Genomic DNA, 21,400 nt, shown 5'->3' with positions numbered 1-21,400 from the left:
CAAGCCGCCAGCTATTCTTGCCCGCTGATAACGGGACTGCGGTATCAGAGCCCCGGCGAGTGCTAGTGGCAGTGGCACCAAGCAAAAGGGCGAAACCATGGGCAGCCCTGGTCTCGAGGATGGACTTGCCTATCGCGGTGCAACGGTTGGACAAGAGCTATTGGCGGTGAATACCCCGTAGTGCAGAGTCTACTGTGTAGGCAAGTGTCTGAGTACGGCCGGGAGGTATGTCCTGCCTGTCAGTGTCACTCCCGTGTTGGGCTGTTTATCGAGGAAATCGTTATCAAGGAGCAAGATGAAGCGAGGGGTTCACAAACCAACTTGGCTTGCCTCCTGTGCGATGCTATCTTTTCAATCTTGGGCCGTCTATAAATGAGGCGCCCAATGCCCACCACCTAGACGCAAGCTTCGCTCTGAGAACCTTTGCCTTGGCTGAACGGAAAGTTGCACAACGAAGCAATCCTCTTGGATGAAGTACGCGCTCGCGAAAGCTGGAGATCGCCGTGACGTACCTCGCGGATGAACACAAAACACCAAAGTCCAACTCGGAATTGGGTTCTCACGCACCAGCGACGTGTGGGAGGCCGGCGCGCCAGCTCGGCTCAGGGTCCTCACCACCTCGCGGCACGATTTCATCCCTTCAACTTACTCTCGAGTTGTTCCCCGAAATTGACCATCTTGCGAGCTCACCCAACCCAGGATTACCTACAAACGGAGAGACTTGCAGCTTGAGGTGTCGTCACGGGTCGCAATCCCGACAAGCTGATTCCACCCCACCAACGGCTGCGAACTGCAGCTCCCTCCACTTTATCAGCAAAGTCCCAATCGAGACGTCGCGTGCGCGCATTCCATTCCTGTCTACTGTCTAGGTTCCTCAATCCCTACCTTACCTCACCGACAGCTTACCCTTGGTAAGGTTAGTTACCTCAGGGTAAAGTACGAGGTGTGGTTAGCAGGCAAACACCGACTCTGCCCAATCAACAAAAAGCTTGGGCGAGTAATTGCAGCCTGCAAAGGAGACAAGGAGGAATCATCAGACCGCTGAAGCCACGCGGCGCACGGTACCCTCGCCCAATCGCGCGCCTGGAAGCATACCACCACAGGAGACTACCGGAGCAATCGTGGTGCTAAGCCGCCTTATCTCCCCCTTAAATCCAGGGGACTTGCATACGCCCCTCCAGCATTACGGGCGACAAAGTAGCAAACGCCGCTCCGCCAGCGTGCGGGAGAGCCCGGTGTTGGGGCCCAGAGCAGTGTTGGTGTCATTGAATTTCAACCCGCCAACAAGCAGCTGTCCACTGTCCTGAGCGGACTTCAGACGCCCCCCCCTCCACCTCGACGGTCGGGCTTCACGAATTGTCCGTTGGAGGGACTCTTGTGGTCGCCCCGAGAATTTAACTCGGAGCGCGTCCCACTGGAGCTTCCCTTCGACGTTCTCCATCGCAACTTTTTTCAACGTTGTTACCCTTCTCAGTTCGCTCTATTAACCGGTCCCTGATCTCATCCTACGACTATCTAATGGATTACACCGGAGGCACCGCAGAGGCCGACCATCTCTGCGTCCTGGTCCATGGGGTGAGTTTACCTCTACACCTTACACGTTATTCCCTGTCTTCTTCTCCCTTTCTGCACCCGTCTGCAGACTGCAGCACCGTTCCCCCACGACGTCATGAATGTTTCTGAACTAACGCAACGCCGCCTCGGCTCCATAGCTTTGGGGTAACCCCAACCACATGGCCCAGATCGCCAAAAGCTTGCGCGCCAAGTACTCCGCCGACAAGCTACACCTGCTGCTTGCGAAGCGAAACAGTGGCTCTTTCACGTACGATGGTATCGAGCGTGGTGGTGAGCGCGTGTGCGCCGAGATCGAGGAGGAACTGCGCCTTATTGAGGAGAAGGGCGGCAAGATCACCAAGCTGAGCATCGTCGGTTACTCGCTCGGAGGTCTCGTCTCCCGCTACGCCGTTGGCCTGCTTCACTCCAAGGGCATACTCGATACCGTGGAATGCATGGTGAGAGAAAGATCTCTCGACGCAGTAAAGGACGATAGCGACTAACTTGTAGTAGAACTTTGTGACCTTTGCCACGCCACACCTCGGCGTCCGCACACCACTCCGGGGATGGCACAATCACTTGTGGAATGTTCTCGGAGCTCGCACCCTGTCCATGTCCGGCCGTCAGCTGTTCACCATCGACAATTTCCGCGATACCGGTCGACCACTCCTTGCCGTTTTGGCCGATCCAGACTCCATTTTCATCGCCGGACTAAAGCGATTTAAACGTCACACCCTATACACCAATATCGTCAACGACAGAAGTGCCGTGCACTATACTACCGGCATTACCAAGACCGACCCTTACACCAACGTCGACAAGATCAAGGCCAACTTCTTGGACGGCTACGAAGATGTCATTCTCGACCCCAATCATCCCGTGGCGCCAAAGCCAAAGATCTCGGAGCCGGCCACGCTTTCGTCTGTCGCCGGTTCAAGCTGGAAATGGATCAAGCGCGTTCCCTTCGCCATAGCCTTGACGATTTTCGTCCCCATTGGTATAATTGCGTTCCTGTTCAGCTCAGTCGTCCAGACGGTCCGTTCATCGAAACGCATTCAATTGCACGAAAAGGGGCTCGCGGGCGTGGCAATTGATGAATACCGCGGCCCGCTGTGGATGAAGGAGATTCGGGAAGAGGTGGAACACGTGTACGAGACCCTCAACAGCTCACAAGACCAAGAGTTCCTGGGCAGTGAATCGGAGGAGGATCTTGACGAGGTCGAAATGGACCGCAGCACCACGCAGCTCCTGGCTAGGGAAAGGCGCATGTCGGTGCCGTCGCAGCCTACCCTCGCCTTGGCGCCCTACCAGTTCCAGATGATTCAGGCCCTTGACTCTGTGGGTTGGCACAAGTACCCCGTTTGGATCCACAAGGACAGGCACAGCCATGCTGCTATTATTGTGCGTTGGGAGAAGAAGACGTTTAGCGAGGGCCACGTCGTGCTCAAGCACTGGCTTAACGAAGAGTTCACGGTCTAGACGAGGTAGTTTTGTGTTGTTTTATTTGGAGTCGGAGTTGGAGTTGGAGAAGCGATGGATTTAGAGTTAATGCTCCTCTCGGAGAGTTCAAGTTACCTCCTGTACAAATCATGATCAGCCGTACGTTTCTCCCACCACAGATCTTTGAAACCTGCGTGATTGTCGTATATAGGCTTTACAGCCCAAGAAGATTCAAACTTGAGCTGTTTGTTTGCACCCCGTGTATAGAACGTAAACATTACCGGAGACGGCGTGCTGGTATGTGTCATTCCAGTCAAATATTGCCTACTAAATATGGCTGCTATTCCGGTGATTATCTAGCTCCAGGGTAGGCAGCTGGTCTACGGGATTTAACCCGGATCAACACCTTACTACAACAAACACCCCTCAATAAAACAACAACGCTGCAATATTCATCTTAGGTAGCCAGGGCTCGAAAAAGACCCTACTTGCAGAGCCGCCTCCATCTTCCTCTGCTTATTCCCTTCCCAACGTCACATACCTACATCCAAAGTACCTTGGTGCCGGGTGAGAATACCTAGGTAGGAGCGTCATACGGACAAGGATACAAACTTCTCGCTTAAGCAGACTGGCAATCCCGGCTATCCGGGCGGCACTAGGCTTGGAACAGGCGTGGTGTCCACAGGGGTCTCGCACACCCCCCGGCTCTTAATTCACAAGCCACACAGGTGGTCCGTGGGCGGGACGAGTAGTCGAGAACCAATGGGTTTACGATTACGCCGACGGCGCGTTGGGCGCGTTGAAGGGGGGTGTGCCAAAGTCGATTGCGTCGTTGACGACGGGAGCTTGCCATTTCTTCTGACAAGCTACGTCTCGTTTGTCAAACATACGGATACATCAGCTCGGGAAGAAGCCAGAAAAGTGACATCTTCTAACGCTTCGCGCAATCTTGCTTCAAGATCCCAATGTCCGCCATCGTAGCGCTATGAATCGAAAGCATAGGATAACGCAACTCACTTCACGATGAAGACCTCGAAGCTAGCAAAAGAGACGTCGGCGCTCTTCAACAAGATGACAGCGGCAGCTTCATCGCCGCCGCCGCCGCCACAGACCCGCCGGACGACGAGATCTTCGCTTGCGCGGTTCGCATACGCATCGAATTCAACGACCTCTGCGGCGGATTTCAAGGCGACAGCCACGGAAGCCGCGCTCCACGATATAGTCCTAGGCGTCGCCGACATTGAAGATGCGGTTCCCGACTCGCGGAGTAGGAAACGGAGACGGGTTTTCAAAGAGGAGGAAGCACAAGACGAGCAGAGTGTCACAGATGTAGCAGCAGCAGCACCACCACCAAGAACGACATCAAAGTCACGAACTAGAATCAAAACCGAACACATCGAAACCGAAACACCATCACCAGCAACCCCTCCGAAAGCCCGCAAAACCCGTAAAGCAGCACGCACAATCCGCGGCACATCCCCCTCTTCCTCTACAACACACGTCGAACCCCCAACAGACTGGCTCGAAATTTACAACGCCGTCAAAGAAATGCGCCTCCACGGCGCAGCGCGCAACGCCGCCGTCGACACAATGGGCTGCGAACGCCTCTTCCACCCCGACGCTTCGGAACGCGACCGGCGCTTCCACATCCTGATTGCGCTCATGCTCTCGAGCCAGACGAAAGATACGGTCAACGCGGTGGCGATGAAGAGGTTGATGACGGAGCTGCCGCCGCACGAGGAGGGCGCGCAGGGGGGATTGTGTTTGGAGAATGTGTTGGCTGTGGAACCTGCGCTGCTGAATGAGTTGATTTGGGCGGTGGGGTTTCATAATAATAAGACAAAGTATGTTGTTCCTTTCCTCATTCTTTTGGCGATGCATACGCTTTGGGAGCGGTGCTGTTTGGTATGGGTGTAAGTGGCATGGAAACCAAAAATGCTAATGTTGGATGCTACCAGATTCATCAAAGCAGCTGCCATCATCCTCCGCGACAAATTCAACAGCGACATCCCCGACACGATCGAAGGCCTCACTTCCCTACCCGGCGTAGGCCCCAAGATGGCTTATCTCTGCCTCTCTGCGGCCTGGGATCGCACCGAGGGCATCGGCGTGGACGTACACGTGCACCGCATCACGAACCTCTGGGGCTGGCACAAGACGACGCAGCCCGAGGCGACGCGGCACGCGCTCCAGAGCTGGCTGCCCAAGGACAAGTGGCGCGAGATCAACTGGCTACTCGTCGGGTTCGGCCAGACGGTCTGCTTACCTGTCGGGCGCAAGTGCGGCGATTGCGAGCTCGGGTTAGGCGGGTTGTGTAAGGCGGCGGAGAGGAAGAAGGTGAATGAGGGGCGTAGGATGAGGGAGGTCAAGGTCGAGGTGAAGGAGGAGGAAGACGAAGACGTGGTCATTAAGACGGAAGAGGTTGTCAAGGAGGAGCAAGTTGTTCGTGACGCGGTTGTGAATCAAGAGACGGAGCAGCCGGAGCCGGTATCAGAGCCGGCGGTTGGTGATGAACCGGATGCACCGCGAAGAAGTCGCAGAAGCGGCCTATCCCGGTAGTAGGGCGAGATAGAGACCTAACTATTGTACAGGTACAACACTTGTCGTAAATGAAGTGATTGGCCCATATCGGCAAGACCGTTTCTTGTGCGGTGTCCGGTACGGAGACGGTAATGTGCAACATCAACGCCAGGGGCGGAAATCGCAGAAATGACGTGCCGTCCGCCGGCAACGACAAATCGACCACGCGACCAGTGAACCAGCGGAATGACCGGGGTCCTACTTGTCTCGTTCTCGGGGGTCGGTGGAGAAGCGGGGGACCCGAACAAATTCGGAGGAATTCCGAATTTTGAGGTGGCCCTGCGGAAAAAGGGAGTTGAAGAGTCATTGCCGTGCCTGCCGGTCGTTCCCGACACTGTGTGTACTGTGTTGTGGTGAGTTGTCAGCTGGTCCGGGCAGACGACTGCGTTGAGAGAAGATGAAAGACGGTGGCAGAATGATGGGGGCGATTGTGACTGTGTGAGATACGATATCGGAGATAGGCCGGGATAATCGGTATTCGCCCCGTTGTATGTAGTGGGCAGCCGCAGCGGCGCCCGTGCTCTGATCCCCCGTGGACCCGTGGTTCACTGGTGCCGTCATTGTCGTCCACTTCAATAAGAAAGTAGCTTTTCGTGACGTGTGGAAAATCGGCGTGGGCGGAGGGGGAAGGGGATGGGGGATGGCGGAAAGAGTTGTGGCTGACTCGCGAGGTCAGAGGACGACGAAAGCGGCCATATGAAGCACGGCGTGCCACGGCTTGCAGGGGGACCTAAGGAAAAAACAGAATTGTCTTTGCCCGCCGGGCGCCCCTTCTCCCTCCGCCTCTCCTTTGATGGATGTTCTGGAACAAGGAGGTGACTGAGTGAGAGAAAAAAGGGTCAAAGTTCTGACGCACTTTGTAATGTTCGTCCGTGGTTTCATTCGGCTGAAATGGCGGATAACTCTCCGAACTGACCCCGGCGACTCGCGGCTACTCCGCTGCCGGAACTGCCACTGCCACTGCCACAGCATGTGGCACGGCGTGGAACATCGTAGTTCAAAGTGAGTTTGTTAGTCATAAAACATGCATTTGTCAAATGGTAGTGAGCATAGTGTCGGGCAGTGGTGAAGACTTGAGTAAAATGGTTTGAAATATTGTCAAAATTTGATGGCCAAATTCTCCTTGGCGGCCGCTCCAAATAAACTATACGCCGGTACGCCTTGCGGAAGAAGTATGAAGCCGAACTATCCTAAGCCGAAGTATGATACACATCATTGGTGTAAGGATTCGGACGGGATGCCGCTCTGAATCGTGCAAATGACGCGGAGACCAAACAGAAACGCTGTTGTCGCCGCCGTCGCTACCGCTGCAGCATTATGAATGCGAGCTGCAAAATCTCGCAAATAACTGTGTCGAAAATAACTGATCCATGCGTCGTGCAGAGGTCCAAAGATATGGATAGGACGTGCGATAAGGAATGAGCCTTGCGCTGTGGACTGGCTTGACAGCTCTTGGTGTGGTGTAATCCACGCTGTATCCGGCCTTGTGAGCTAGCTCGTGGCATCTCGCCGTGTGTATGTGTGTGTGACTGCGCGAGCACCATGGCGGAGGGCGATCAGGATCGGTCTCGATATTGTCGATCCGATTATACCCCGCGGATAACTTGCGTGCGCTCGCTCTCGAGTTGTGCTGCATTCCGCTCATGTGATTGCTTCTTGCACTGAGCAGTCAAGTTAGCAAATGAGTCCTTCATCTTGCAATACAGTGCCGAGTCCTAATAACCATGAGGATGGTACTCCGGAAGTAAAACTTACGTCTTCCAAGCCGTCGCACTTGTGGTCCTCCAAGAGGCGGTGCTTGCCACAGAAGTGGCCGTTGCAGAATCCGCAGTCGCCAACGATGCGTTGAGCAGCATCCTTGCACTCCTTGAAGGTGCAGCGGATCTTCTTCTGAGGCATGATGGGTAGTTGTTTGGGGGGGAAGACGATTTGTTTACGGGTGTATTCGTCGGAGAGCGACGTTGGTTGGGTTTGTAGACTGCGGCGTCGAGAGACGAGATCGGACTTGATCGCAGAGGATGACTCGTTGGGGTCCAGCAGCTTGCGTGGCGAGGCGAGAGGTGTGAAGAGACCGAAGTGGGATGAGGGAGACGTGAGAGAGAGAGAAGGAGAAAAAGAAGGAGAGAAGAGGGAAGTAAATCAGAGGTGATGAGTGAGTAGAAGTATTAGAAGAAGACTGGAGGCGAATTGTGTCAGTCGGTCAATGATGATCTAATAAGCAGAGAGGCAGGACCGGGTCCAGGTCCAGCCAGGCAAGCCAGGCGCCAGGTCGAAGGCGGGAGAAGCGCTCACAATGACAACCAAAGACAAGACAAGGAACAACAGACGTGGAGCAGGGGACAGGGTGGCTGGTGGAGCTTTGGGTCTGGTCTGGGGAGGGGGGTGGATTATGTTGTTATTTACTGGGAAAATAGACATGCAGGGCACACTTCATCGGAGGCGCCAATGCAGGATTGATTAAAACGGAGACCCAAGCAACGAGGTGAGGCGTTCCCAGGCGGCTTACCTCACCACTTTCAGCCTGTTAGTCTGCCACTCTTGGGTGGACTTCACAACTCCACGGCCGGGAAGAGAGAGCTTGTGGCTGCGGGAGTGAGCGAGAGTTACTCTGAAGTCTTCAGTTTGGACGGTGGGGGGTGTGGCCACAACACCACATACGCAAACACACACCTCAGGGCCCTCCTCCTCCTCGCTCTTCCCTCCTCTTCCTCAGCTAAACAAGTGGAAGCACTCATCCGCGCTAGATGGACATCTGCTGAGTTGCGCTCCGATGCGCTGCCATGCAATGCACGGCCAGACCATTCTGCGGTCCACGGTGTCCACGGTGTCCCCAGTGCCATCCATGCCACGCAGAGTGCTAAGGTAGCCGTTTCCGTTTGCGCATGCAGAATCCAATGGAACAATGATGACAGGAGGTATCCGTACTTGGCCTTGCACGAGATACGGAACTCGAGGTCGTAGCAGAGATGCGGTGTCCGTAAACTTGGGCCAGATGTTGGGCCCCAGCCAGCCCGGCAGACTATTACTGCGTATGCGTACACTGGCGACAACTCGTCAAGTGACGCGTTGGGAAGGGTACTGGCTTCAGCAGTTGCAGCGGCTCCAGTTGCAGTGGAAGCGGCGGATATCGGTGCACAGCCATGTGGGTGTGAGAGGTCAAGTGAACTACCAGAAAATCCAGGGTAGGGGGTATCCGTACAACAAGAAAGAGAGGCTCGACTCACCAAAGTCGAGGTTCCCTGTTCTTTGTTCAGCCGGAACAGTGGGTGTTTCCCTGCTGCAAAGAGAACAGGCAGTGAACAGCGTACGTGTGCGTCCGAGGTACCCAGGTACCATCCGTATAACCGAAGGAAGGTCATCGTTGGTCGGTGGTCACTGGTCAGGACTCAGTAGTGGGTGTAGTCAGCCGTAGGTTGGTAGATCCGATGGGGCGGGGGTCGAGACAACGCTGATGGGGACGATGGAGTCAGGGTCGTGTTTAAGGGTGGGCGAAACGAGAGAGAGAGAGAGAGAGGGAGGCGTCGCTCTGGTGGCTTTGAGCCTCGGGATTACTGGATTGGAGAAGAGAGGCTGGCGCCTGACGCTGACGCTGACGCTGATGGCTCGGAGACCGGTACGGTAATGACGCTGGCGCTGGTCCTGGCACTCCAAAACTGTAACTGGCAGTGCTGATTTGTGTCAAATGGGCGCCAGGGCAATGCCGATGACACTGATTGACGGTTTGTGAGGCTCCGAAAGCGGTGAATGTACGTCGGGATGATTAATTATTGTGTAGACTGGATTGCACTGGATCGGACTGGGCCTCGCGCCTCTCGTGTGTCTCTCGTCCCGTCGGGGATTCATATAAGTCATGGCTCCGGTGGCTGCTTGTCCCGAGTCAATGGATCACTCCAGACGGATCAGCCCCGGAACAGCCTAAGATGGCTTGTCGAGATTATCAACCAGTGCTGCCAATGCCATGGATGATGGCGTTGGAGACGAAAGTAACCTGGCGCGGTGGCTGACGAGGGTTCACTGGTGAGACTGAGTAGGAACGAGGGTGCTGAAAGTGCGCAAGGTATCCGAATACCGGCAGCGTATCCGTAAGGTAGAGCTGTGAGTGCCTCGATTCTCGAGGCAAGGATGCGCAATGTGATAATACGTCAGCGGTGGTTTGGTGATGGAGGAAATGAGGTGACTTTTTGAATGCTAGTGGCAGCAAGACGACGGGATTCGATCCAGCGGGCTTGCCAACGACGCAAAGCAGACCGACGGAGGGTGTGATTTGACAAAATTCCTGGAACTGAGTCAGGTAGATGCAACGCGGTGAATGCAGATGTGAATACTTCGTACCTAAGTTGAACGGTGCAGAAGTTGAGATGTAGATCGGCCTACCTTGCTGTTAGATTACCTACCTGACTACTTGCCTTGGTACTCGCGCATGTAACGCACTTCAGCAGATGCTCCGAGCGAGTCAAGAGGGATGTTGCTCAACTACCGTACCTTCCACACTGCATTAGACAAATAACGTATGGAAGATGAATGGTGAATTGCACCTTACGAACATACAAGTCAATTGAGTAGGATCGTCGCAGGAAGAAAAGGAAGGAAGGAAGGAGCTGAGAGGTTTACGAAGAACCGAAATGAAACTCCCACCAGCGCAACTGCCGTCAAAATTACAATTGCAAAAAGTACCTGCCTGCTTGCCTAAGGTGCGTAGGTACCTGACCTCGCCTTATCTCAATCGTCAACTCCAGTTTCCTGTCCGCACTTCTAATGCCAACATATCGTATGTACTGCAACCTCCAAAATACACTTCTCGCCGTTGCATCGGGACCGGTCACCGACCTTCCATCTACCGATACATCGCCGGCCTCACCCCTCCCGCCATTTCTTCGGACTGTCCAAGGATTGCCAATGGACGGGTACCGAGCCATGTGCCGCCAAACTCAGCAGCCCAGTCCGTCTTTCAACCTGTTCAAGTCAAGCAGGCCAATCCTCCTCATCTCGAGCAATTGTCAATGATAGACAAGCTCAGGTCGTTTGCTCTTCTTCTCGTGCAATACATGGCATTGCATGTCACGGCATGGTAATAGTCGCTAGCGGCAGCATGGCCTCATGGATCATGGCTTGTGCTGGAGCCCGAGCTGCAGGAGGCATCCTAGTCCGCTCTGCACCAGTTCGTAACCTAGGACCGAGATGGCTGGTGAAAGATGGAAGGGCGACTGACTTGGTACTGCCTTCCAATCGCATCGCAGCCGCCTGTCACAAGCCATCATTGTCGCTGGCCTTTGTCCGCTCTCGCCGACGGCATCCCCCGCATGAGGTACCGAATGACTGCCGCAACGTTCCGAAGCTAATAGATTAGCAGCAGACAGCTTCCTCGATGCTACTTCGATACTCAGTCAAGCCAGTGAAGCTCGCCTCGGCCGCTGGAAATTCGTTTGAACCTGGACTTCTCAGTCGCCCCATCCGCTCTAACACCGGTTCAACGTTGATGAATGACGTGCAAACGAGGCGCTGTTAGATTCAAGATGAGCCATGGCAAAGTTATCTTAATCAATGGACATGCATCCTATCATCCCTTACCGGCCCGAAGTCATTGCTCTGGATAGTTGCAAGGAATAACCTCGTCTTTACTTTCTCCCAAGAGGACCGTCCTCAAGCGTCTCGGGGCTTCCGCACCGCACGCAATGACCTTCTGGGGGGCATTCTTCGGTTCCGAACCCAAAAGATGCCAGTGCTGCGACTTCTAGTACCTTAGCTTATTCCGCGACATCAACTTTCCGAGAACCCCGCGTGGACCTGCAACGGCCATCATCAGTTGAGAAATAGTGGAACAGGAAGTGAGAAGTCTACACGGCTGGGCCGAGCGGTGCGGCCAACTCAGACGGAGCAAAGACTTTGTCCTCTGTCGCCATAACTCGGCTCCGGAGATGCACGGCTGGCTGTCCAACAAGTCACAACAACATATTTCTGCATGCCGAACCGCACCTTGTCTTTGGCTGGCCTGATCTTCCACAGCCACAAGTTGAGTTCTGACAGGTGGAGGGAAAGGTGCCCTGCAATAGCAGATGCGGCACCGAATGGTTAGCTACAGGTCACTCCAAGCAGTGCCGCCTAGCCTAGCGCCGTGCAACCCGACCTCCTCCCGTATTGGAGCTGGCTTCCTGCAGCCACTGCATCCAGGCGCTTGGGAGCGGCGCCATTGGCTTTTAGCATGTTTTCCAGGAGGACTATCTTCGATCCAGCGAACTGGCCGAGATATCACGGGAAAGGTGTATATCTGGGACAAACTGCCTGCCCGTCGACAAACGCGGCTCAACGTTGTCCGTCCTCGTTCGTCGTACCCGCATACCGAACACGGGATATCCACGGTCATTATCTCGTGTCCGGTGTTGTTCTCGAAGAGGGGATGAATCAAAGGATACGAATACCCCGACAAGACGATCCTTGCGATCCGGTTGTTGACCTACCTACCTTACCCCATGTCTGGCTCGTCTTATCTTATCATCCCTGAGGGGGAATTGCATCCTGAGGTGTGGCCTCGCCTGTTCACGAGACCAGCCAACCTCGCATCGTCGAGTAATAACCGCCTACTTCGCAGAGTTGTCGAGGGTCCGAGACCGCCTTGCATTTCGAGCCAGCAGGCCCGCACCCAACCATTTGAGGCCCGCCCGCTGATGGATCGCTGGAGCAATCGCTGGATCTCGAATCCTACGGTTCGGATGGCAATGGAGAGCACATGTGCGTTGGCAAGAGTCAACTCAAAATCTCGGGCTTAACAGCCCTTGATGTCATTTCTCGCATTCCGCAAAACCCTCGGAAGTGAAACGCCGGGTGCCTTTAGACATGTGTCAAAAATGTGAGTTACACAATCCTTTGCTCAACATCCGATTGAGGGAATCCTCATTTATGGAGCAGTCCTATGTTTATTTACACCGCCTCCTATTACCTTCTACGGGGACATTCTTCCCTCTCTAACTTGCCTTCTGGGTTGTCCCCCAACAGTGTTAGTCGATGCTACGCCGGACGTCGAGATTGCCAGTCTAGCTTTGATTGCCCATCAAAATTAGCCATCAATGCACCCGGATCTTGATTTACGATGGGGGGAACCCCTACTGTCCTCGGCCTCCCCCAGTCACGACTATCTCCTAAAATTACGAGCCAAACGGTGAACCGGACGGTTTTGATGTTGTTTCCCGTGCGATTCCCCACGGTTCATTCTATTTACCACCCCCGGTTCGCTCTGCCAAAAAAATCGTCCGATTCCCCAGTCCCACTCCTCCTCAACCAATATAACCATTTGGGGTCTGTGGCTTGACATCCGTCTCATCCCCAAGGAAGCATCCCATGGGAGGGAGGCAACACTAGACAGCAGACATGCCACCGCTTGATGGGAGATGAGCAAGTATATCGGCACAACGGCTTTACAAAAGTCCAACCAGGCCTGCAGTCAAATAACAAAATAGAAGCCTCAGCAGTGCCCGCATATTTCCGAGACAGGAGGCGCGGATAATCTCGCCCAAAGACATCCGGACAATGAACAATAGGTACTGCGGCTCTTTTAGATAATAATTAATTGATAAGAAGGATGTGGTATTCAGGAGTGAATGGATGTCTCGGCCGGATCCGTGGGATATTCATTGAGACAAAGACGTATTCGTACAGGTATGTGACTCAATGGCGTTTGATGGGTGTACCGCACCCTATTCTCACAAACCCGTTGTTGAGGACCATCAGTCCACCACCCTAGGGCAACAAGAAGAGAGATGGATGGGGGCAAGAGCTGCTGTAATTTGGCTTGAAACTGCTCGAAGCATCCATGATACCTGTATCTTCTCTCAAAAGCGGGGAGATAAGCTTCCGTGACGGACAACGTGCATCTGGCATGCTCTCTCTTGGATCTTTCTGTTAACAGAACCTGCTGGATGATGGATCAAAACCTTTTGAATTGATTCAAGCGGTCATCCTTCCATCCGATAATTACAAGAATCCTATGACTCCGGTAGCTAGTGCTGATTCCATCTAGTAGTTGAGGCAACCCCAGATCTATTCCGTACTCACACAGCGGTGGAAGGAATACGTGCCGGCCCCGTCACCGGCAGGGCGAGTTGGGGGCCCGGACTTTTGGGACCATCTACTACCGGGACCGCGCGCCGCCGGATGTCACCGCCGCGGGTGCCCAGAACTGTACAAGCGGATGGTCTAGAACCCCAATGGAAGACCACCCAAGGGAAACACACGAATTCAAGTCACAAAAGATCACGGGTGAGGAAGGACATGGAATCTTGACGACATGGTGTAAGCATTTTGCTATCGACATATATCGCGACGTTGCGCGTACGGACAGGCTGAGCGGTTCCACCTCGTCGCCGACGACCCGGGACCAAAACCATCTTCACAAGCCCGCCCACCTGGCTTCACAGTTTGGATTCGCGAGGAGGTACTGGGATATCGATTTCACTTTTTTTTGTATTAAACTATCAGTATTTTTTGTATTTCAGAAGACGCACCGAGACGGTCGTGCAACCAGAAGCCCGTGGTATATTGTGTTAAGCTTACTTGCGCATGTCGACCACGGCTCTGATGCAGTCGCCTTGCTTCATGGTCTCAAAGGCGTTGTTCATCTCGCCCAGGGTCTTCCTGTGGGTGATGAACTCGTCCACCTTGAGGTCACCCTTGATGTAGTCCTGCACGAGACCGGGCAGCTGAGAGCGGCCCTTGACACCGCCGAACGCGCAACCCTTCCAGACACGACCGGTGACGAGCTGGAACGCTGTTTTGAGAACGTGGTTAGTTTGTGTTGCCATGGTACAGCAATGATGTACAAGGTGTACTTACGACGGGTGGCAATCTCCTGACCAGCAGCAGCGACACCGATGATGATGCTCTGTCCCCATCCCTTGTGGCAAGCCTCGAGAGCAGCACGCATGACGCTGACGTTACCAGTGCAGTCGAACGTGAAGTCGCAGCCGCCGTCGGTAAGCTCAATGAGCTTGTCGACCACAGACTGGTCTCCGAGCTTGGTGGGGTTGACGAAATCCGTCGCGCCGAACTTTCTCGACCACTCCTCCTTGTTGGGGTTAACGTCAACGACGATAATCTTTCCAGCCTTGTTCACGACGGCACCCTGAACGACGGAGAGACCGACGCAGCCGGCACCGAAGACGGCGACGTTGTCGCCCTCCTGGACGTTGGCGGTAATTCTGGCGGCGCCGTATCCGGTGGTGATACCGCAGCCCAACAAGCAAGTGCGGTCCATGGGAGCATCCTGCTGGACGGCAACGACTGAGATGTCGGCAACGACGGTGAACTGGGAGAAGGTGGAGGTGCCCATGAAGTGAAGCAGGTCCTTGCCCTTGCACTTGAAGCGAGAAGTGCCGTCGGGCATAACGCCCTTGCCCTGGGTGGCGCGGATCTTGCCGCAGAGGTTGGTCTTGCCCGACTTGCAGAACTTGCACTCCTGGCACTCTGGTGTGTAGAGGGCGACGACATGGTCGCCAACCTTTACGTTTGTGACACCCTCGCCGACGGACTCGACGATACCGGCGCCCTCATGACCGAGGACGATGGGGAAGGCTCCCTCGGGGTCCTTACCAGAGAGAGTGTAGGCATCTGTTCCGAAGAAAGTATGTGTCAGTCGTCTAGTTTTCTGGTGTTACAAGGGCCTTCGGATTCTCATCCGAGACCTCAGGCGGGGGTTGTAATATACCTGTGTGGCAGACACCGGTGTGGTAGATTTCGATACGGACCTCGTGGGCCTTGGGCGGGGCAACTTCGATGTCCTCGATGCTCAAGGGCTGACCGGCCTCCCAGGCGACGGCGGCCTTGCAAGTAATGGTCTGTAGATGATCAATTGGGTCAGCGGATGGGTTCGGGTTGTCAAAGTGGCTTGCTTCTCAGTCGTCTCCGTGGTCGTCGAGCTACCCCGCAATGGATGGGAGAAAATCGCAGAGCAGGGAATACAGATGTAATGTAAAGTGCTTGGAGTGGGAACTGAGCATACCTTTCCTGCAGTGGCAGACATGTTGTGTGATGATGGTCGATGAGAACCTTGATGGAAGGAGGAAATCGGCACACTAAGCTTAGCTTATGACCGGGCAGGGTATGAGTATTTATTCCAACGAGGTCGGAAGGAGGAGCTGGCAACTGGAAGTCTAAGATGCAGGTTGGGCACTGGCAGAGGGGGAGAGAACTGCCGCCGGGTGTCTTTTGGCACCATCTCCAAACCCCACCTTCCCCTCGGGAGGGGAAAGTATCCGTGAGTCTCGGGGGTTCGGGGACTGAGACTTGAGTTAGGTACCTCTCTTTCTCTGTGTGCGTATCTCTATCTGGGGACTGGAGTGCACTTCTTCCCGCAGACGACCACGAATTGGAAAAAGCGGGGACCTTCAGCTTGTCATTGACTAAGTACTCAAGTAAGTAGAGGATAAAACACTACTGACGCCAGCCGTGACTTGTACGAGTCTTGGGTGAGGCGGATGGAAGGGCATTCCCAAGCAGCAACACTGGAGTACGTCATTGGATCGATTGAGGTTCTGGGGATGAATTCTGTCATCTGGTTGGCTGAAACTCTACTGGCAAGTCTTTCTCCTATTGTCCCAATTGGCTGCCTGTGATTAGGTAGGTACATGGTACGGTGATAGTCAGATAAAAGAAGTCGAGACCAACGGATGCCTTTCCGACGGACACCAAGATCTAGAAACCGCAGTGACTGCTTCCCTTCCCGAGAACGAAGGCCGAATCACGGCTTGTACGGGCACCCAGCCGGGGGTGGCGGGGCGGGCTGCGATACGTATCTGGGACTTCCAAGCGCTTCCACCTCACCAAAGAAAAAGACCGCCCTTTTTGAGACGTTTCCCCTCCTCCTCTCTTCCGGCGCGCCTTCGGGCTTGCAGCCTATCATTGTTTGAAGACGCAATACACCAAAACTTTAAGCCGTCGGGGTTAGGCTTTTGAGATGCTATTAATGCACACTTTTGCAGGCATGGCCCATCGGCGATTGAATCTGGCCAAGCCTGCCCGCCCGCCTTCTGAGGGATGACTTTCCGTGGTTGCCAAGATGGCGTTGAGGAGTACAGCGCTTTTCTTAGGGCCCGCACGTCCAGAGCCCGATTTATGTCCGGGCCTGGAGGTTTCAAGCAGTTTTCTTTTACTGCCTTTGGCAGCTCTACCCTATCTAATCGGCATGCCGGGCTAGAACGCCGTAACACGGAGGAAGACAAGGGGAGCTCCGGGACGGCTTAGATAAGATAAAAAGAGCACTAGTTGCCCGCGGGTAGCTAGAAACTCGACGAAGAGAGGTACAAGTCAAAAAGAACGGATGAACAATCCTCTCAGGTAAAAGATAATCAGAAGGATCTATTGGAAAGAAAGTATGGGAAGAGATGGAAGATCAGGTTGACAGCCAAAAGAGGGGAAACAACTTGGCTTCAATGGTGTGTGTTTACCCCGGAAAAAGAGACATCACAATGGCATCACAGTCGCATGGCTGTGGAGGAGACGTCTGAACCTTAAAGAAATATTCTCCAACAAGGTGACAAAGGAATCGTGTTTGGTTGCTGCTTCAGAAGTTTGAACGCCGGGAAGCTTTATCAGGATCTTGGTTCTTTTCAAAGGTACAAAGTACATTTAGATGCATACATAAGCTACATCTCGAAGCCCCGTTAGGTGGTGTGTCAGCGGCACCAGGCCAGGGAGCTCGGGCCACTCCTAAAAACACAGAGCGAGTGGCTGGTGGGGCCAAGACGTCGGCTTCTTCCGCGTTGACTGGCCAAGCATCGCGAACCTCCAAAAATTATCGAGCAAAAGCGCGTCCAGCCAAACACCACAGCTCAGTTCTTCAGCCTTGTCGCCTGCGACCTGCCAGTCAGCCTAATTAGCCTCGACGACTTTCGCACACCCAACAACAGCGACGCATCAAATTTCTGCACTACCGAACACCTAGAAATTTCGCTCCCGCCGGTCAACACAACTTTGCGACGACTAGCCTCATCCGGGTGACCTGAGGTCGCCCACTCCATCACCGACATCATGCCCAACAAGTTCTCCTTCGACGACTCAACCTTCGATAGCTCACCGCCGTCGACGCCTGGTCAGACTCCCCAGAAGAAGTCATACTATCCCTTCGGAGAAAACCCGTCAACCACGCCAGCCGGCCCTCCACCCTCATCCGCTGCTTCCTTCACACCCCAAGGTGCTCCCTCCGAGTCCTACCTCGGAAGCTCCTTATTGCAAGGTGTCACTGCGCAGAAACCGTTTGGCTTCGGCGGTGCAAGTTCAAATGGGCCTAGCAAGAACCTCTTTGGCAGAAGCGACTCTGCTTCAGCGCAACCACTCGGCCGCTCGATTCTGCAGAGTGCCAAACCTACGACGAGACAGCCGTCGGCACTAAGCCGGGAACTTGGCGCGGGAAAGAGCGAGGTCACCTACGATAACCGGACTGGCAGGTATATGATACCCGACAGCTCGGAGGAAGAGGAAGAAGACGAGGACGATGAGGAGTACGACGAACGCGATGCCGCCGACGCGGAGATGGAGCGATACCTCGAAGCCGATCTTGGAGAGGAAGACGGAGACGCTGAGGCCGACGACGAAGAGGTCCAGGACGACGACGACATATTTTTGAACTTGCGGCACAGCACCCGTAACGATGATGAATTGGCCTACTCAGACGAGGGCGAAGGCGGCATAGGCGGCGAGGAGTCGGATCTTTTACTGCTCAATACGCCAGCGGCAACGGAGCGAATGCGCAGGGAGGCCCAGGATATTTTCCGCGCGTCGTCCATGCGTCGCTCGTCGGGCAACAGACGGACAGAATTCAAGTTCTTCGCAATCGCAAAGGATCTATACAAGGAATTGGGCATGGCTCAGATCAACGAGTCGTCAGGCGTTGTCTTGAAGACGGAAGACTTGATCAACCAGCTTTACAACGAAGGAATTGGTGCGCAGGAGGACCCCGATCAGCTGGACGTCTCGCTCGCCAACATTGTTTACCCTCTGGTGGACCTCTGGAATGACTTTGCCGACAGTTTACCCATGCCAGAGGGAGAGCACATTGCCGAGATTGGCCCCGGCCCCGAAAGCGAGCCGTTCACGAAGGCTGCCTATGTTGCCCAGTTGGTGCTTCAGATGCACCACACTCGTTTCGCCAACCAAGGCACTGTCGATACCGAAGCGCCGCCACTGCCTTACGTTCTGTTCCGATGGATCGAGGAAAACCACAACATCTACCCCGAGCAGTTCGAGATTGTCATGAACCACAGGCCGAGTCCAGCTTGCCATAGTCTCTTCTGGCCGACACTTCGGAGCGCTCTCATCCGTGGCAATGTCGACCTTGCATCCAAGTTATTGAGGAATGCTGGGTGGGAGTCTGTGAAGAAGGGACCTAGGGCGGATTTCGCTTACTCCGGCAAAGCTCTCGATAACCTGCAACGTGCCGTCGGTATTGCGTGTGAGGCACTCGACATGTGTCCAATCACTAAGGGCAACTGGGATATCTTCAGCAGCGATTGGACGCTGTACCGCATCCAGACGAAGGGCTCTTTGGATAAGCTTCAGCGTTTTGCGGAGGGCAAGGACAAGAACCTCTTTGCTGGCGATAGTGACGACAGCTCGTACGGAAGAGGCTCCTTGGCCGGTCTTGTGCGGAAAGCGGAGGGCCAGGTTCCGTGGGACATCTACGAACATCTCCAGACCATTTACCAGATCATCATGGGAACACCAGAGGCTATCCTGGATACAGCACAGGACTGGTGTGAAGCCACGATTGGTCTCTTTGGATGGTGGGAGGAAGGCAGAGGACAGCAGAAGAGCCTGCGCATGTCTCGCTCTCACGGCCTCCGCATGACAGCTACGCCTTCTACCCCGGAGACCTATTTTGAACGCCTGTCGCTGGCTTTCCACACGGCGGTTGAGTCAGACTTCCACTTTAACTCTATGAACCCTGTTGAAGTTGCCATCGCTTCTGCTTTCGAGTCAAACTTCGCGGCTGTCATCGGAATCCTTCGCGCATGGTCGCTTCCCATTGCTTCTTCAGTGGCAGAACTTGCCTCGCTTGGTCAGTGGCTACCTAAGCCCGAGCAGCCTAACTTGATCACCATGGAGAGTCTGGACATGGAGGATCTGGAGATGTTGGGAGTGGCTCCTCAGACTGCCGATGATGTGGAGGGCATCAAAGACACTACGCTTACACATTACGCGCGCGAACTGGCCGGAATCGAGAGTCTTTCGGAAGACCGCAGCGGTTGGGAGATGGCGATACAGGTCCTTGGTCGCATGGATTCGGCTGCGAAGTCAGAGGATATGGTCGGAGAATTGCTTCGGGATATCCTAGACCAGCTCGATTCTGAACAAGGAGCCACTGTGGATAAGGTCTGGAGGATTCTGAACGATCTCGGCATGATTTCCTATGCCGAAGAGACCGCAGAGGTATGTGCAGATCGCATCGAATTGTGCATATCACCAAGCTAACCGTTTCTAGACCTACGCAGATATTCTCGGCAAAGACTCCCACAGATACGGAGAGGCTCTTTGGTACTACGCTCTGGCTCATAGACCCGGAAAGGTCCGCGAGGTGCTCAACCTCCTTATGTCGTACTCTTTGCTCCACTCCACGGTCTACCCTCCAGCCAACGACCTGGACGACCACCTCTACCGACTTCTGAACGAGCGCAGCCAAACGCTCGAAAAGTATGCCAAACAAGATCTCGAGGCAGCGAATCTCCTCGGTCGGATGCTGAGTGGTTACGCCACGCTCCGGAAATTCTACGAGCTTCGTGACACTGATGGACTTGCTGATATGTCACCTTACAAGTCTGCCACTCTCAGGAAGCAAGCCGCCTCCGCCCTTGTTGCAGTCATCGCTAGCTCAGATGACAACATTCGGGGAGGCCTTTACGACGAAACCCGCGACGCAGTTGTCAGTGAGGACTTCATTCTTGCTCTGTTGGGCGAGGCTTTGCCCTTTGTCAACCAAAACCCTTCGGTCATCACGCTCGACCAGATGGACACGCTCCTCAAGGCCGTTGAGGATATCCAGACAGTCAACTCCACTATCTTCAATGCAGCAGACGAGTTCTTCAAGCTTGTTCTGGCCTCGACGCCGGGCATGAAGGGCTCAACGCCTGCAGACTTGATGCGCAAGAGCACCAGCTCGCTCAATGGAAGCTACATGCTCAGCGGAAGCTCCATGTTAGCCAGCCAGCTTCACCGGTCCATCAGTGGTGCCAGCGGCAGTAGTTCTTCTCTCGCCAAAACGAAGCGCGGCTGGGACTGGAGATCGGGACTCACGGCTGGTGCGTCGGCCGACGACGTGCTTCGTATACTTCGATTGGGCCTCTCAAGAGACTTGGCAACCTTGTGGCTGGCCGACGCGGACAATACGCCCGTGTACTAGGATCGCATTGGACGTGTCGCGGGTGTCAAGCGCAAGCGCGAGTGGACTTTGCCTCACCAGTAGTAGTTGTCCTCAGTTAGGCAAAGGATGGCATTTGGGAATGGGATTAGGATGGAGTTTGATGATGACGTTGTAAATGGAAAGGCACCCAAGAAAGTTTCAGATGTATAATACCATTGGTTCACCTGAGAAGTTGCCGACTTCTCTTTGATGACGGGGTTTCCCCCTTGTTGGGTTGTTTAATTCAAGATTACACTTTGTACAGCGGCTAGCGGGTGACAAGTAGAGCCATGAGAACCATGCTGTAGGATGAGCCTTGTCCGATTGACTTGAGCCAATCGTAGTTCATAATCTTGCCAACTTCATAGAGGCCAAACAGTCATTCGAAGTTGTCGACACCAGGGGCAAAACTTCATGCCTGAGGGCAAACACAGTATAAACACCGTG

General features: G+C 54.3%; 5 protein-coding genes across 5 annotated transcripts; 3 read left to right on the top strand and 2 right to left on the bottom strand.

Moving 5' to 3' along the window:
• Positions 1-104: 104 nt before the first annotated feature.
• Positions 105-3,254, top strand: HER10_EVM0002135 (uncharacterized protein). The gene is made up of 3 exons (XM_035471860.1): positions 105-1,575; positions 1,713-2,012; positions 2,068-3,254. The coding sequence occupies exons 1-3, from the start codon at positions 1,519-1,521 to the stop codon at positions 3,031-3,033; spliced, it is 1,323 nt and encodes a 440-aa protein (XP_035338057.1). The 5' UTR covers positions 105-1,518; the 3' UTR covers positions 3,034-3,254.
• Positions 3,255-3,842: 588 nt separating this feature from the next.
• On the top strand, positions 3,843-6,461 carry HER10_EVM0001354 (HhH-GPD superfamily base excision DNA repair protein). The gene is made up of 2 exons (XM_035471104.1): positions 3,843-4,838; positions 4,953-6,461. The coding sequence occupies exons 1-2, from the start codon at positions 4,018-4,020 to the stop codon at positions 5,551-5,553; spliced, it is 1,422 nt and encodes a 473-aa protein (XP_035337984.1). The 5' UTR covers positions 3,843-4,017; the 3' UTR covers positions 5,554-6,461.
• A 699-nt stretch (positions 6,462-7,160) lies between these two features.
• On the bottom strand, positions 7,161-7,473 carry HER10_EVM0000477 (AN1-type zinc finger protein; the record flags this gene model as incomplete). The annotated part of the gene is made up of 2 exons (XM_035470257.1): positions 7,161-7,235; positions 7,330-7,473. The coding sequence occupies 2 exons, from the start codon at positions 7,471-7,473 to the stop codon at positions 7,161-7,163; spliced, it is 219 nt and encodes a 72-aa protein (XP_035337910.1).
• A 4,415-nt stretch (positions 7,474-11,888) lies between these two features.
• HER10_EVM0009699 (uncharacterized protein) lies at positions 11,889-15,755 on the bottom strand. Its single transcript, XM_035479179.1, has 5 exons — positions 15,563-15,755; positions 15,269-15,398; positions 14,398-15,171; positions 14,119-14,332; positions 11,889-14,019 (listed from the first exon to the last, which is right to left on the bottom strand). The coding sequence occupies exons 1-5, from the start codon at positions 15,581-15,583 to the stop codon at positions 13,977-13,979; spliced, it is 1,182 nt and encodes a 393-aa protein (XP_035338772.1). The 5' UTR covers positions 15,584-15,755; the 3' UTR covers positions 11,889-13,976.
• A 1,453-nt stretch (positions 15,756-17,208) lies between these two features.
• On the top strand, positions 17,209-21,231 carry HER10_EVM0013261 (nuclear pore complex subunit Nup85). Its single transcript, XM_035482625.1, has 2 exons — positions 17,209-19,986; positions 20,039-21,231. Exons 1-2 carry the CDS (start codon positions 17,590-17,592, stop codon positions 20,951-20,953), a joined length of 3,312 nt encoding a protein of 1,103 aa, XP_035339089.1. The 5' UTR covers positions 17,209-17,589; the 3' UTR covers positions 20,954-21,231.
• Positions 21,232-21,400: the final 169 nt, after the last annotated feature.

The sequence above is a fragment of the Colletotrichum scovillei genome (assembly GCF_011075155.1).
Source record: "Colletotrichum scovillei strain TJNH1 chromosome Unknown Contig00001, whole genome shotgun sequence".
NCBI classification, from domain to species: domain Eukaryota; kingdom Fungi; phylum Ascomycota; class Sordariomycetes; order Glomerellales; family Glomerellaceae; genus Colletotrichum; species Colletotrichum scovillei.
The sequence above is the reverse complement of the archived record's forward strand: the minus strand, read 5'-3'. Positions and strand labels throughout refer to the sequence as shown.